The 17227-nt window shown below is 48.1% G+C and overlaps 1 protein-coding gene across 2 annotated transcripts in view; it reads left to right on the top strand.

The window, feature by feature from the left end:
- Positions 1–17227, top strand: part of SFXN5 (sideroflexin 5) — a 177057-nt gene that overhangs the window by 5975 nt on the left and 153855 nt on the right. For both annotated transcript variants that reach the window (XM_051617365.1, XM_051617366.1), the window contains exons 2-3: positions 7314–7382; positions 15537–15614. In XM_051617365.1, coding sequence (XP_051473325.1) covers positions 7314–7382; positions 15537–15614 — 147 coding nt within the window. The remainder of the gene's footprint in view (positions 1–7313; positions 7383–15536; positions 15615–17227) is intronic.

Genomic DNA, 17227 nt, shown 5'->3' on the forward strand with positions numbered 1-17227 from the left:
GATGTGGCAGCATCTGGGCTGATCTAGATCAGTACCAAATTTTAAACAGTTGTTTTTGGTTTTGTTTTTGTTTTTTTTTTTTAAAAAAAAAAAAAAAAAAGGAGAAAGGGATAAGGAAAGTGTCTTTGTAACGTGTTTCTGAACATATTTCTTTAAATCAGCTTCTTTACAGGGGCTTCTCCGTTCCTCTTAGCAGGGCCAAAAAGGTCCTGCAAGAAAACTGAGAAGGTCAGGTCATTGTCTGCCCAATCACTTGGCTTTACCTGCTGCTTTGGAGTGTGGCAGAGACAACCAGTCATGTGCAATGGATTCATTTGCTCCTGGCCAAAAAAAATGTGGAAGTTGAATGTATTTTAAGCAGAAACAATGTTGTGATGGCTTTACTTCTTTATTTCTCATCCCTGTTATTCACAGTTAGACACAATAATCCCATCACAAAAGGTGCCTCCCTGCTCAGTGGAGCCCAAGTGTAAAATGTCAGCTGGAAAATGAAAATAAAAGTGTTCAGGGGGGGTTCTGGGTTGGGTCCTGGTAACCCCATGGTGGTGACCAATCCTTCAGAGTGTGACTGCCAAAGAAGCCCTTCTTGAAGGCTCCTTGCCTGTGGTCACTCTGCAAAACAGACTGTTGTATTTAGGCTGTTGATTTGCTCCTTATTCTGTAGAAACTTTGTATTTGCCTGGAAGTGTTTGAGTCAGGATTGGAGACCAGAATCCTGATCTGGTCTTTGGTTCACTTTTGTGGTCATGGTCATGAAGGCATCTTGAGTTGCAGCTGATGTGCAACAGTTGGATCTGACTTAATTTGCCCCTAAATTTCCAAATTATTAGGATTTGGGATGGTTTTTTTTGTTTGTTTGTTTTGTTGTTGTTGGTTTTTGTTTTGTTTTGTGGGTTTTTTTGCATGCAACCATGAAAACAAAGAACAATCTTTAAACTAATTTAACAAAATAACCTGATGGCTCCTAGTCAGGGGCCTGATGGAAAGGCAACCAGTAAGGTCCAGCAGTCAAGCATCTTTCCACATGCATCTGAAATGGCAAAAAAACCCAAAGTCCCATGCCTGGATGGCAGTAAAAACAATGGATTTTTTTTGCACAGTCATGGTAATTCCACTGCTGCTTGGGAGGGCTGAGCAGGTGGTCTTTGGGTGCAGCCTCAAGAAGACAACTTTGCCCTTGGTTTGAATTTTGGTTCCATTTTAGCTGGTTCTCAGAGGGCTTCTGTTGTGGCTAAATGAGGCTCTTGTTCATCAGAGTTTAAAAAAAACCAAACAAACCAACCTTGTTCAAACTCATGCTCATCTGCTCTTTTGTGTTGGTTTTTTTTCATGAAACCAGGCATGGTGGATTGATTTTTGAGATGTTTTAGGTGTAGAACTGGGGACTTTCACCCATCTTGCTCTGCCCTTCATCTCACTTTGATGCTCCTCTCCCCTCTCCAAGGCTGAGCTTCGTTCAGAATCACAGAATCATTTTTGGTTGGAAAAGACCTTGAAGATCATCAAGTCCAAACGTTATTTGTGTCTTTTCCCCCTGTTTTTTTGGCTGCCCAGCTTGTGTGTGCATGAGGGGGGAGAAGCAGGATGGGGAAAGTGCTCTTTTACCAATTAGAATTGTTTGTTTCCAGCTGGTTGATTAACAAAGCTGGAAAATGTTGGCCTGGGAGTTGCCTTGTTTGAAGCAACTTGGACTGGAGGCACCAGGGCAGGAGGTCTGTTAGTGGCTTGGCTTCTGCTGTGCTGTCTCGTGGTGGTGACAAGGGACATTGAGCTGACCCGTGAGCATCCCAGGCTGACCCAGATGCATTCAAGGATAACTCCCTGCCACGGGACTGTGGCTCATCCTGCTTCTTGGGATCTGGGAAAGAGAGCAGGTAGAGTCTGCCTTCAATTGCCATGGTGGAGACTTGAGCCTCAGGGTGACAACAACCCTTCTGCTGGAAAGGTTGGGTGGTGGTGGAGCAGCAGAATCCCCTTTGTGGGAGATCGAGGAGCCAGGAGTGGTTTTTGCTTCCAAGAGGCTCATTGCTCTCTACAACTACTTGAAAGGAGGTTGTAGGGAGGTGGGAATTGGCTTCTTCTCTCAAGTGAATAATGACAGGATGAGAGGAAATGGCCTGAAGTTGCACCAGGGGAGGTTTAGACTGGATATTAGAAAGAATTTATTTACCCAAAGAATTGTTGGACAGTGGAACAGGCTGCCCAGGGAGGTGGTGGAGTCACCATCCCTGGGAGTGTTTAGAAGAAATGTAGATGTGGTGCTGAGGGACATGATTTAAGCACTGAACGGGTAGGTTAGGTTATGGTTGGACTGGATGTTCTTCAAAGTCTTTTCCAACCAGGATGATTCTGTGATTCTGTAATTGATAGTAAGAGCAACAAGAAAAATCATGTTTATGGAACTGCATTTTGGAGAGCTCATGGTAATTCAAGTGGAAACCACAGCTGATCAGTTGGGCCTTGTTGCCTGCCTTGGGTGAGGGAGGATGGGCTTGAACTTTGGGTCTCCCTGCCTGGTCTCTCTGCATCCCTGGTGGTCAGAGATGTTCCTGAGAACTTGCTACTACCTTGTGTTTCACCTAGAGAAGAAGTACCTGAGCCTTCCCCTTGTCCTTGCTTTGAAATAGCAGTAGCAAGGAGGTAATTTATTTATTTTTGTAAAAGTGGGGATGAAGGGAGCAAGTCCTGTCTGCTGGCAGATGAGCAGTTGGCCCTTGGTGACCTTGCACCATGAAGTGCTTTGTGCTGTCTGAGGAAAGGACACTGGCCATCATCTCCTAGCAGGTCCATAGCACAGTGCCTGCTGCTTCTCCGTGTCAGTTTTCCTGGTTCCCAGCCTAGCCTGTATATTCAGATTATTTTTTTTTCCCAGAAGAAGGCTGGGAGGATAAACCAACTTCCCTTCTTGCAGAAAACCTTCAGAAAGCCCCAAGACTTTTTTTTTTCATACACTTGTTTTCAAGTTTCACGAGGCTGGAAAAGCTCTTCTTGCCTTCCTGGGTGGCAGCACCTCTGGTAGGATTTGTGTGTCTCTGTACCAAGAGGTGCAGTTGTTGGATCTCAGCATTTGAAGGACTGGTCAGCAGCTCTGCATGGTAAAAATAATGATTTTTTTGGTTTTATTTGATGGCTCTGGACCTTACTGTGCAGTTCTGTGGGAGACTGAGTCAGGGCTTGTCCTGACCCTGCTCGTGTTGGTCCTGCCCTTGCCCTGGGGCTTGTCTGCCCACAGAACAAACAGGTTCAGGCAACACCAGCACCTGGAAACGAATCCCTCATGGAAGGCTGAGACTTTTGGCATCCTTGGCTCCCTCATCAGAGGGTTGCAGCATCGGGTGTGGGAACAGGATTGGGGCAGGATGGGTTTGAGCTGCTGAGGTGTGTCCAGAGCAGAGTATTATTGAGGTTGCAGGAGGCAAGGATCAGGGCAGGAGACCAGTGATGTACCTGAGGCAAACAGCTTCTGAAGCTAAAGATGAGGAAAAACTTACTGTGCAGGTGACAGAGCCCTGGGACAGGCTACCCAGAGAGGTTGTGGAGTCTCCTTCTCTGGAGACTTTCAAAACACATCTGAACATGTTCCTGTGTGATCACTGTAGATGATCCTGCTCTAGCAGATGATCTTCAGAGGTCCCTTCCAAAAGTGACTATTCTGTGCCTGTGAGTGTAAGGACCAGCTTCCTGAGGATCTCTGCACCTTTGCAAATTTAAATATTCTAAAATAACATTTATATCCTGCACATTCAAACCTGTGGTCTCTTTCTTTCCTGTGCCTTGTACTGTCAGTTGCACCTTTGTAAAGTGGGTGTAAAACCACAGAATCCCAGACTGGTTTGGGTTGGAAGGGACATTCAAGATCATTTAGTTCCAACTCCCTGCATGGGCAGGGACACCTCCCACCAGCCCGGGTTGCTCCAAGCCCCATCCAACCTGCCCTTCAACACTGCCAGGGATGGGGCAGCCACAGCTTCCCTGGGCAACCTGGGCCAGGGTCTCACCACCCTCAGAGTGAAGGATTTCCTCCTCATGTTCAACCTAAATCTCCCCTCTTCCAGTTTTAATCCATTCCCCCTCATCCCATCCCTCCCTGCCCTTGTCCCAAGCCCCTCCCCAGCTTTCCTGGAGCCCCTTCAGGCACTGGAAGGTGCTCTAAGGTCTCCCTGGAGCCTTCTCTTCTCCAGGCTGAACACCCCAACTCTCCCAGCCTGTCTCCAGAGCAGAGCTGCTCCAGCCCTCTGAGCATCTCCGTGGTCTCCTCTGGACTGTCTCCAGGAGCTCCACGTTTTGCTTATGTTGAGGGCTCCAGCACTGGATCCAGCCCTGCAGAGAGGTCTCAGCAGAGCAAAGGGGACAGTCCCCTCCCTGGCCCTGCTGACCACACTCCTTTTGATGCAGCCCAGGACACGGTTGGTTTCTGGGCTCCAGTGCACGATGCTGACTCGTGTTGAGCTTCTCATCCACCATCATACCCAGATCCTTCTCCTCTGGACTGCTTTTGATCCATTCTCCCCCCAGCCTGTATTTGTACTCGGGATTGCCCTGACCCAGGTGCAGGACCTTACACTTGGCCTGGTTGAACTTCATGCAGTTTGCACGAGCCCACTTCTCCAGCTTGTCAAGATCCCTCTGGATGATGTCCCTTCCCTCCAGCATGTCAACCACACCACAAAGCTTGGTGTCCCCAGCAAACCTGCTGAAGCTGCACTGATACTCTGTTTAATTCTGTTGAATACTGTGGGGTTTTTTCTCAGCATGAAATGCCTTTTACAACCACTTTGAATTTAAACACCTCCCCCCCCCCCCCCCCCTCCTGTTCTAGTTCTAACTGTGTCCTGCTCTGAATTCTGCTGCTTGGGGTGGGCAGTGGGAGAGGGACATGGTAGGTGGGAGCACTTGGGATGACGTGACAGGGACTGAGTGAGTCACCCATTAGTCATGTCACTCCTGCACCACTGGCAGGAGGGATGTGGAGGACAGTGGCATCTGCAGAGATCTTCATCTAAAAAGAAAAGTGCGGCAGCAAAATGTCAAGCTCGCAGAAGCTAGATAGTACCAGGATTAGCGTTAATTAAATCAACGCTAATTAAAAACCACCAGGCTTTTTTTCCCCTCCTTCCCCCCCCCCTCCGAAGTAATGTGAAGCTACTTGGTTGTGGGGTTTTTTTTTTCTTTTTTTAGTGCAGAACATGGGAAAATAACAGCAGAGAGTTTTGTACGCAGCTGAGAACGGGGTGTTGCCAGGGGAGGTGGTGGACATTCCTGGGAGCTGCCATGGGAGAAGGAATTGTGCCTGAGCAAGGAGGCAGTGTTAGTGCTGTTTCTCTGTGCTCCATGGTCTCAGCAGAGGAGAACCAGCATGTTTCCTAAAGTGATGCCAGGCTGTGATTAAATGCCATCCTGCTGCTGGATCCATAGCCCAGGCCTTTATTTAAGCAGGTTTCTGTTACAAATGGAGAAAGAGCTTTTCCTGCACAGGGCTGGAGAGGACCCAGGGCAAAGGGGTCCCAATATCCCAGAGTGTCTGGAGATCTGTGACCTAGGTCCTTTCTGCATCCACAATGGGCTGCAAATTCTGCTGAGGAGAAGCCATGGGAGAGAGAGCAGCACCAGACCAGGCTGCCCCATGTTTGTCCTTCACAGAATCACAGAATGGTGGGGGTTGGAAGGGACCTCTGGAGATCATCTAGTTCAATCCCCATGCCAGAGCAGGATCCCCTAGAGCAGATCCCAGAGGAACATGTCCGGGTGGGTTTGGAATGTCTCCAGGGATGGAGACTCCACAACCTCCCTGGGCAGCCTGTTCCAGGGCTCTGGTGCCCTCAGAACACTCAGGTGAGAGTCCAGGCTGCACTGAGGCAGCTCTGATGCTCAGCCTACATCTGCATCCTGATGAAAGAATGCAGGGTGGTGTTGGAGTGATGAGGTACCTGTATCCTGAGTGCTCCCAGTGTATCAATATTGCATGGTCCTGTGCTTTGGGCTTGCCTAAAGTCAATTTTTCATTTGTATTTAGTTTCTAAACACTGACTCAAAACTGCTCTCTGTTCCTTTGGAGCTGCCCATGACCTTTCCAGCCTTTCTCACAGACACCCTGCTCTTTCTTTCAGACTTTGTTCCCAGTTCTCTCGATCCCTTTCTGGTCCTTCAGACACTTTGGCTGCTCCCAGCAAAAGCATCTTCACCAGCTTTTGCTCAGTGTTATCCCTCCACCAGCACATCTAGATGGGATTTTTCCAAACGTGCAGCTAAGACTAAGCCCAAGCCATAAAGTTATGGTTTCTTTGACATTCGTTAAGGTTCACAGTCCTCATAGAATCCCAGACTGGTTTAGGTTGGAAGGGACTTAAGGATCATCTAGATCCAGCCCCCTGCATGGGCAGAGACACCTCCCACTAGACCAGGTTGCTCAGTCCACCTTCTGCTTTGGGTTTGTGCAGGGCCAAGCACAATGTTGGACACTTTCAAGGTGCAGCTGTATAGGGTGGTGGACCTTCTTGTCTAGGCCATGGATTTGCCATGAAAGGTTGGACCAGTTGAGGCCCTTCCAGCCTGGTATTCTGTAGTTCTATGACAATGAATCCCAGCCCTAGGTAGGGCCTGGACTGCAGTAAACATAAGACACAGAACTGGGTTTGTTCTTAGTCTTGTCTTTTCCCTTTCTTATTCTTCCCCTCAAGGAGTAAAACACTTCTTTCATTGTCCAGACTTTCAACTCTTTTTAGACCATTTGAAAAGATCATTTCACATACCTTTCTCCCCCCCCACCCCCAGCAGAATATGGGTGCAGGAGTTCCTTCACACTAATCTGTCCCCAAAATCTGGGAGCCTGTGGTGCTGCTGGTCCCTGGGGATGGTGGGGACAAGGCCAAGCAGCACAGGGAGGGTATTGCAGGCACTGCAGGGTGGCAATTCCTACGACAACATCACTCGATGTGGGAGGTCTGGAGTTGCACGTTGGGTTTTTGTGGCCTGATGCACCTCCCAGGAGTCCCCTAGGGAGGGTTAAGGAGGCAATATGTCTTTTTTTTGGGGGGAGGGAAGTCCAGGATGTTTTAGCAGCCTGATGTTATGTTAGCAGCCCTTTATTAAAGCGTCGGTATCAGCATCCTGCCAATAGCAGTGCTGCTGTTTGCAGTGTCCCAGCTCCTCATTGTCCCCTGTCACAAATTACCAGGGAACAGCTTCTATGTTATTTCTTTTTAATTGCTACTTTAGCTCTGCAGAGGAAAGAAGAGCTTTCTCTGCAGCAGGTGAAACACAATTTCTAACTGAACCCATTTTTTGTTTGTTTTTTTTTCTTTTCTGTCTTCCAGACTTCGTTTTATGGCAGATTCAGGCACTTCTTGGACATCATAGATCCACGCACCCTCTTTGTGACTGAGGTAATGTCCACACACCTTTTTTCCTTCAAGTGCTGTTTATTAGGAGGGTTGGGATGAAAAACAATCTCTTCTGTGAGCAGCAGAGGTAATGAAGCTGGGTTGCCAGTGGATTTCTGTCTCACAGCTGATCGATTGCCCAGCTGAGCTCTGTTAAAGCTGCAGCAGAAACTTGCTCTTTAGTAGACATCAGTGAATCCACACCTATCAGCCTCTCACCTCCCTCTGGTAGCTGGTGAGACCCTGAGCTGGTTTCAGCCAAACTTGCCAGTGCTGCTGCCTTCTCAGAAGGAAAATTGCTGCCAGGAAAAAAACTAACGAAACCAAGTGCAGGTGAGTAGATCAGGGAGCAAATACTGATGGAAATGAGCTGGGTGGGCTCGCAGTGCAGGTTGTCATTTCTTCAAGATGAGGTTTTCTGAGCAAGGAGTTGTACTTTTTCCTTCATTATTACCCTGTTTGCAGCAGGCTTTTGGGTTTCTGGCCTGTTTCTGTCTCATTTAGGCTTGTCCAGTGTTACTGCCTTTCCCTGCTTTCATAAAATAGTAAGGTAATAGTTTTTTCTTTAGAAGAAATATTTCTACTGGTGATGTTAAATTCTGCCTCTTGGCCAGAAAACAGGGGTTTGCTTTCAGTGGAGGGCACCTGTCTTTCCCTTTTTCCTTTTTTCTCTTCTGAGTGTTTTCTTTTTGAGGTGGGGTGGCTTAAGGTGAAAATATATCTACAAACAGTTCTGAAACCACAGGGAGCTGAACTGCTCCCTGGAGCTAGTGGTGAATTGAGCCCAGGTCCTCACTCACTGTGGTGGCTGGGGAAGAGGACCCCAAAAGACCTGATGAAACATTGAATAATCTCTTCCTTCTAAATCCACCAGCTTTTTTCAAAATCACCAGGCCAAGGTGTATCATGTCATTCATTGTGAGCACCTCTTGGGTGAGAGCCCAACAGAACCACAGACAGTAAATTGGCTGGTTTTCACCATTATGTTGGAGATGATACTTCCCCTTGTGAAGTACAGGGTCAGGTCAAGGCTGAGATCAGTTTTCAGAAGCCACTGGCCTCTTGGGTTGGAAGGGATGTTAAAGACCATCTAGCTGCAACCCCCCTGGGTCCAAGCCCCATCCAACCTGCCCTTGAACTCTTCCAGGGGTGGGGCAGCCACAGCTTCTCTGGGCAACCTGGGCCAGGGTTTCACCACCCTCACAGTGAAGAATTTCCTCCTAATGTTTAACCTAAATCTCTCCCCTTCCAGCTGGAAACCCTTCCACCTCATCCCGTCCCTCCCTGCCCTTGCCCCAAGTCCCTCTCCAGCTTTCCTGGAGCCCCTTCAGGCACTGGAAGGTGCTCTAAGGTCTCCCTGGAGCCTTCTCTTCTCCAGGCTGAACACCCCAACTCTCCCAGCCTGTCTCCAGCCTGTCTCCAGCATTTCTGTGGCCTCTTCTTGACTCTCTCCAGGAGCTCCATGTTTTGCATGGGCTTTTGCTCCAATATTGCATGTAATCTCTAAACAGGAGGTTTTCCTGTGTGCTAATTCAGATCATATATGCAATAACTTTTTTTGGCAGCTACAAATTTGTAAACTTTTCCAGTAAGCAGGAAATGTGTCATTTCAGAGGTCAAGCCCAACAGGTCCTGTCCCTGAGACCAGGAGAAGCCCTTCAGTGGGTGTGATGCCTATTTTCAAAGTGCCTGAGGTTCAAATGACTGGAATAATACTTTTAATTGCTCTAATGAGGGTTGATCAGGAGAAGCAGCAGGGCCCAGCAGCCAGGTTTGTAAGGCTAACTTAGCCCATCTGACATGAGCCTGGACTGGCTCTGTGGGAAGCTCTTCCTGGAGAAAGCTGTGGATCTGAAAAGAATTCCAAGGAAAAGTGAAATAAGAATGGAACTGAGCTCAGAGGGGCTGTGTGTTCTCTGCCTTTGCCTCATGTCATTGTTCAGAGCACTGAGCATCTTGCATTCCCATATTTGGGTTTAAAATGGAAGCAGGATTAGATGTATGTTATTTATATGAACGATACCTTCTTACTCAGCAGATTGACTGTCTGTGTTTATTCAGTGTCACATCTGCTGGCTCTACTTGAACAAAAAGTTTCTGGCTCCTGTTGTCTGTCACTGTAGATCCAATACAATGGGGCCAGCTGGAGTCAAGTCTGCCGTATGGATCATCCCTGGAGAGACAAAATCAGGAGCTGTTGAGGCTCTGATGCCAGAGCACAGCTGGATTTCCCTATCCCACCTCGAGGTTGTGGTGCTGGGGGCCAGAAGACTCTTCCTTTGGATCATGTGCCAGGAAGTCTTCATTGGTCTGAACCTAAAACTGGTGAGACTCACAGTGGATCATCACTGAGCTCTCCCAAAGCCCTGAGACAAGCCCTGAATGAGCAGAGGGAGACACAAACTGCTCCAGAGTGTCCTGTCCCATCAGTGGATTTTCTCTTAAAAGCTTCAAATGCAAAACTTGACTCGTTTTCCCCCCCCCTCCTGACTCTGTAGCAGTAACGTTGTGGTGCTGCTGGCACAATGACTGCTATTATGGTCTGTATGTGCACATATGGGTTTCTGGAGGCAGCTCCAAGCCATGTGTAGGCACCAGTTGAGATCCAAGAGAAGACAAGAGACAGATCTCTGAGACAGAAGCAGTGTGCCCTTGAGCAAGGAGGACAAGGGGAACAGTCAGTACAAGAGCTCACGTGCTGGAAGGAGGTGTCTGATGCATGCAGAGTCACCTATGGGACCCAACGTGGTTGTCCTCTGTCCCATCAGGGTGCTGGAGTGATCACAGATCCCAGGCTGGTTTGGGTTGGAAGGGACCTTCAAGATCATCCACTCCCACTCCCCTGCATGGGCAGGGACACCTCCCACCAGCCCAGGTTGCTCCAAGCCCCATCCAACCTGCCCTTCAACACTGCCAGGGATGGGGCAGCCACAGCTTCTCTGGGCAACCTGGGCCAGAGTCTCACCACCCTCACAGTGAAGGATTTCTTCCTAATATCTCGTCTCCATCTCCCCTCTTCCAGTTTTAATCCTTTCCTCCTTGTCCTCTCAATACATGCCCTTGTCAAAAGTCCCTCCCCAGCTTTCCTGTAAGCCCCAGGTCATGAGGGACTCAGGGTCCCCATGAAGGTTTCCTGGAGCTGGCCATCAGCTCAGTGTGATGTGGGCAACTGGCATCTCTGGTTTCACTCTTTCTCCTCCTTTCTTTGGCCAGACTAAGCTTCTAATAACATGATCCTTCAGCAACTCTTTCTGCAAAGACCAAGACATCCTGCTGATGTAGTCCTGCAGGTGTACTCCAGGAGACAAACTTCTGAGTCAACTCCTGTTGTCCTGAGTCAGGGCAGAACAGGTTAGATAAGCTCTTTGGACTAGAACCTCTGGGTTCCATCTAAGCCAGTTCAACCAGACTGAGTCAGACAGTGTTTTTTGGGCTGTGCAACCAGCTGATGTGCCTTGTGCCATGCAGCTGAGCACTCTTGCTCCCCAAAGGGGGTCTCCTGGCAGCTGTCCTGGCCCCATGGTGACTGGGAATCACTTGGCAGAGACCTGAATGGTCTGAATCCAAACCATTCCAGAGATCATGCTGATGCAGGCTCATCCTTGCTACATCTCATTTAATAGCACAGCCATAACCATAAAACCCAGGCTCATGGATCATTGGTGGCCTATCACACACCTCTCATGGGCTGTGGTTCAAACCCCAGGTGTTTTCCAGCTGTCTTCAGCAGAAGATTGAGCCTTTTTCCAAAGACTTGTTGGGTGATGTTTCCCAGGTGGACGTGGCTTAGGCTGCAGTGCTGGAGCAGAGTTGGAGCTTCGGGATCACGGAGCCTGGTAGATCCCTGGCACTGCTGCTGGGCTTGGGTTTGTAAGAACATCCTCTGGGTGCAGATGGTCTGTCTAGCACCCTATTGTGAGAGCTGAGACCTCATCATCCACCACTAGAAGTGCTCTAGTTTTGGTGAGAACAGGGGTATGAAAGCAACGACGTGTGCGAGGAAAAGCTGGGGCTGCCTTTCTTGGGGTGTTTTTTTTTTAAGGGACGCTGTAAAAACTCCAGTGACACTTCTTCCTACAGAGAGCAGAGGGAAATCAAGCAACAACAAATATTGAAACAGTAGCACAACCCTGCAGACAGACCTCTCTTTTCCCTCCTGTTAAAATGGAAATGAAGTGTGGTCTTAGGCATTAGCCACTCTCGCAGCAGCGCTGTATCCTGCTAAAAGCCAGCGAGTGGAGCTGGGTGGCATTTGGAGCTGTTATTTTCTATTTTTTGGAGTTTCTTTTTTAAAGAACGTGATTCACTTCTCTAGGAGGAATGAGACAGGCCTGTGCTGTCACTGATGACATTCCCAAGCTGTGGGTCACTCAGTAAAACCACCTGAACACCTCCAAGCCATGTGAAAGGCACCTTCTTAACGTGGTCGTGGCGTTTTAACACTTTTGTTCCCTTTCTGTGCCACCCTGTTGTCAACCACCAGCAGTGTTGGTCTGGGACTCTTTTCCTTGAGAAAAGTTCCCCTCTCTCCCCGTGGAGCTGAAAGAGGAAATTCATGAAGGCTGCAGTTTTAAAAGCAAAATCGGAGCTTTTTTGTTTTCTGTTTGTTACCACACTAAATAAGATGGGATCTGGCCAGGGTTGTTATAGTAACTACTAAGATTTCCTCAAGAGAAGGAGAAAAAAATAGAACACAGACCCATTCATCTATTCCTTCCAGTTTTTCATTCAGAGTTACATGCTGTTCTGTGTGGATAATTTACAAGACACACAGTGTAGGTAATTTCGGCGACAAAAACACATACCAGTAATGAGCACAAATGGTTCTCCAGAAGGTTGTCCTGGCACTCCTGGCTTCTTTTCTAGCCTTTGGAGGCAGAAAGGGTTGTCCTCCCTAGATCTGCAGCCCTTAGTTATTCTGCTGCCTGGCTTTTCACCTCTGGATTATTGGGCTGTCTACAATATTATTTATTGCTACTCATGCTGGGCAATAACTTTTCCCTAATCTGATATTTTTTAAACAACCACGAGGCTGATAGGGCAAGGAGCAAGAAGCTCAAGTCCTGCTGTGACCTCATATGATTACTTCACAGCTTGGAAATGCCTCAAACAGCCAAAAAATCCTATTTGTTTCCCATGCCTCCAGTGCTTTGTAGTTTTCCAGTGATCAACCAAGACTCTTAACTGGTCTTTCTTGTAGTAGGTCTTGCAGAAATCTGAGCCTGCCCAGGAGAACAATGGTCACATGTTTGTGCTGTTGGATCTCATGGGCCTGTTCCTCAGGGTCAGCTTTTCTTCTTGTTCAGCATGGAGAAGAGAAGGCTCCAGGGAGACCTTAGAGCACCTTCCAGTGCCTGAAGGGGCTCCAGGAAAGCTGGGGAGGGGCTTGGGACAAGGAAATGGAGTGACAGGACAAGGGGGAATGGTTTAAAGCTGGAAGAGGAGAGATTTAGGTGAGACATGAGGAGGAAATTCTTTGCTGTGAGGGTGGTGAGACCCTGGCCCAGGTTGCCCAGAGAAGCTGTGGCTGCCCCATCCCTGACAGTGTTGAAGGGCAGGTTGGATGGGGCTTGGAGCAACCTGGTCTGGTGAGAGGTGTCCCTGCCCATGCAGGGGGTTGGAACTGGATGATCTTGAAGGTCCCTTCCAAACCAGTCTGGGGTTCTATGACTAGCACCCAACACAAACAAGCCCAACATCTCAGCCCACATTTTGCCAGGAATATACAGGTTTTTGCAGCCATCCCTCCTGCCTGGTGCTGAACCTCACTTGGCCTTTGTGTGCAGACTCTCTGGTTCTGTGGAGCAGCTGCTGATCAGCACAGGAGCATATAAAACCCATCAATGGAAATACCACGGAGATGATGTGAGCTCAGCCTGGCTGCGAGCGGCCGTGGATCCGATCCCAACCCTGGATCCGATCCCAGCCCGCTGGGCTCCGCGCTGCGAAGGAATCGCTGCTGTTCCTTCTGTCCCGTGTGTGGAATGTTTGAGGGACAATAGTTACTCATTAACTGCAGCTTTCAGGTTGCAGCAACTGCTGGCGCTTCCAAGGAAACAACCAAATACTCTTTGATGTTGGGATGAAAGGCAGCAAAGTGGTTTCCCTGCAACCGATCCCATGGCCGCGGGCTCGTAATGAGCGCTGGGACACTCGCCCTGTTTACAGCAAGGTTGTGAGAGCAGAGCTGGCAGCCTCCACCAGGAGCCTTGACATGACTGCACTGCAACCTCAGGGCTTCCCACGAGCCACTGTCCTGCTATTTTCAGCAGAATATTCTGTATTTCTGAGAGCTCCTCCTGCAGGAGCACGGGAAAGGCTGGCAGCACAGCAGAGCTGGTGCAGAAACGTCAAACCCAAGTCAGTGTTACTCATCTGGATGACAGAAAACCTGCAGGAGGCTTCTGAAGATGTTTAGCTGAGTGATTTGTTTGGCTTCAAATATTTGGGAGCCATTACTGGGTGATCTGGTGGTTTCTGCAGGCTTGGATCAGCAGATTTGACACCAGCAAAGCCACTTGTTATACCCTGACTTGTTCCTCTTTAGCTTGGACTGATCTTTCTACCCGACTGCTTCTGCCCTGGGGATTTAATTTCAAGGAATATGTATATATATTATGTAAAGTATATATATATATATCCTCTATATAATATAGTGCATATATGTGCACACAATGTGTGTATTTTTAAAAATCCTTAAATATGTATTTATTGAAATTGATATATATATAGTTCTTGAAAGTATTCTGCATATGTAAACTTTGCTTCAGCTGCAGAACACTTATTAAATATCTCTCTTATCTATTAACAATTCTGAGAGTAAATTGAGGATTCTGACAGACTGGTAGTGTGGCTTAATGTTCCTGTGCTCCCTTGAGCACATGAAATGTGTTTATTTTTCTAATTAATCACAAAGTGAGGAAGGTCTTTATTTACACGCGCGGGTATTTGAATGGTGATGGTTGGGTTCTTGCTTTTACTGATGACTGAGTTGGGTATTTTTGGAGGGCACGTAACTGGTTTCAAAAGCCCTCTTGAAGGAGTGTGTAAAGCAGCTGTGCAGGTCAGTGGTTCCATGTGGTGGCACTCTGGGGTCCTCCTGAAATGCATGGGAATGTGGTGGTGTTCCAGGTTCATCAGCTGGGCCTGGGCTGCAGGCACTGGTTACCCAGGGCTGCTGCCTGAAAGCTGTGAGGAGCTGCTCTCCTGGCTGAGGTGGAACGTGCTGAATTGTGACTCTTGAGTGGCCACTGAGCTCTCAGAGGTGATGCTGAATGTGTGCAGGCTCCTACCTTGCCTGTCCTTTCAGCTGTACCTCCCCAGTGCATGGACTGGGGACAGGGCATGGGAGCCAAGTCAGGTCTTAGAATCATCACATTGTTTTGGTTGGAAAAGACCTTTCAGATCATCAAGTCCAACTATTAACCCAGCACTGCCAAGGCCACCACTGCCCCATGTCCCTCAGCACCACATCTACAGGGCTTTGAAATCCCTCCAGGGATGGGGACTCCACCCCTGCCCTGGGCAGCCTGTTCCATTAATCTTCAATCTAAGCAGTTTCCCTGTGGGCATCTCTGGGAGGTGTTCATCTGGGAGTGCCAGAGGGTGACCCCAATGGGTTTTCCATGGTGTGCCTGAATTTATCTCTTTTTTCTTAAAGTACTTTCCACTCTTGAGTGAGAGCTTATTCATCTCCAGGATTTATCAGCTCTCTGGTTTCACACTGAAGATTCTCAAGTTTTGATGGTGTCTTCCATAGCTCCAATGCAAGGGAGAGATTTTTTGTATTTTCTCTTTTGTTTCTTCCTCTCTACCACTCCTGAAGACAGTGGGGCTGTGCCAACCAACACAAGTGTCCATCAGTCCTTTTTCCTTTTGTATCATATGGGTAAAGGGACCCACCCTGAGGCTGGCAGCAAAAAAAAGGTGTAATTCATAGAATCATAGAATAGTTTGGGTTGGAAGGAACCCAAACCATTCTGAGGTTCTATGAACTGTACCTTCTTTCTGGGAAATTATATAACGTATCATTATATAGAATATATGTTATATATTGTAGTGTATAATATATAATTCTGTAACTTCAGTTCTTTGCCTTCAAGACCATGATTTGGTGCAGGACAAGTGTTGCAGACCACGCTCCTGTTGTGTTTGCAGAGTCGTCTGAAGGAAGCTGTGCAGCTGTTGGAGGATTACAAGCATGGGACTCTGCCCCCAGGAGTCACCAACAAAGAGGTAAGAGGAAAAACCCTTTTCTTACGTTTCTGCTCCTTCCTTGGGCTGTGTTTGCAGTCAATGCACGACTGCAGGGCTTTTTTTTGGTGGTGTTTCTGCTGGTGAAGTCTCACACCGGGTCTGTTCACTCGATTGCTGACTTCTGCAGTGTTGCTTCTGATCCCTTGCAGCTCCAGCCCCCAGTTTGTTCTAGGGAATTTGGGGTGATCTGAAGTTATTTCTTGATGTTATTAGTAACGTTGCTGAGCAGAAGTGAGGTTTGCAATATAAACACACAAGTTCTTTTATTTAGCATAAGTAGAAAGTTTGTGGTTTCTGACTTGCAGAGCTCTTGATCACCTTTGACCAATGTTATTGCCTCCCTTTCCCTTGCAAAGTGAGCTTGTGAAATTAGAAAAAAACAAAAAAAAAACAAAAGCAAAACAAGTAATTTTCTTTTTTTTTTTTTAGCTGAAGGAAACCTTGCTGTCAGTCCTGTAGGTTCTTGTACCAGCAACTGTGCTGCACCAGCCCCCTCTCCTGCTGTGTTCCTGTTGGTTATAATAATGGCTGTTTCTTATGGAATTTTGAATGGTGAAGGTTGGAAAGGACCTTAAAGATCATCAGGTTCCACCCCCCCTGCCATGAGCAGGGACACCTCCCACCAGACCAGGCTTCACAAGCCTCATCCAACCTGCCCTTGAACACCTCCAGGGATGGGGCAGCCACAACCTCCCTGGGCAACCTGTTCCAGTGCCTTCCTGCCCTCATGGTGAAGAATTTCTTCCTGATGTCTGACCTAAATCTCCCCTCTTTCAGTTTAAAAACATTACCTCTTGTCCTATCACTATCTTCTCTGATGAAAAGCCCCTCCCCAACTTTCCTGTACTGGAGGGGGCTCTAAGGTCTCCCTGGAGCCTTCTCTTCTCCAGGCTGAACACCCCAACTCTCTCAGCCTGTCTCCAGAGCAGAGCTGCTCCAGCCCTCTGAGCATCTCCATGGCCTCCTCTGGACTCTCTCCAACAGCTCCATGTCTCTCCAGGGCTGTACACAGCACTCCAGGTGGGGTCTGAGCAGAGCAGAGAGGCAGAATCACCTTGCTGGCCCTGCTGGCCACACTTATTTTGATTTCTTCATGGACATAAATGTTGTTTGGGCTGTGTGTAACCCCCTGGATGTCCTCATGTTGTACGTGGTACCATCAGCCCTGATACTTTTTGCTGGGTGATGTTCCTACTGTTGGGTGGAAGCTGAAGGAGGTGGTGGAAGCCCCACTGGTGTGAAGGTCTTAGCAGGGTTTAGGCAGTTGTTGAGAAAAGGGTAGTTTTTGGTAGAACTTGATTCTGCTCTGATAGGAACTCATGAAGCATGTGGAAGCTGAGATGAGCATTGCAGAGGAGCTGGGCTGCTCTTCGAGCCTTTTACCTCCCGACCAGTACCAGGAAGCAAAAAATCCTCAGTTCTTTCCTGTGGGTAGTATCTCAAACCCTTCCTTATCTGTCCATGTGTGGACACCTGACCATAACACAGACACAGGGGCTTTTCTCTGCTATGTGTTTGTCCATCTGGCAGAAAGGACTTCAGTCCACTGTGGTGTAGTGTGATGTAAAGAACAGCATGACTTGACTGGCAGG

Source organism: Apus apus, chromosome 4 (assembly GCF_020740795.1).
Source record: "Apus apus isolate bApuApu2 chromosome 4, bApuApu2.pri.cur, whole genome shotgun sequence".
Lineage (NCBI taxonomy): Eukaryota > Metazoa > Chordata > Aves > Apodiformes > Apodidae > Apus > Apus apus.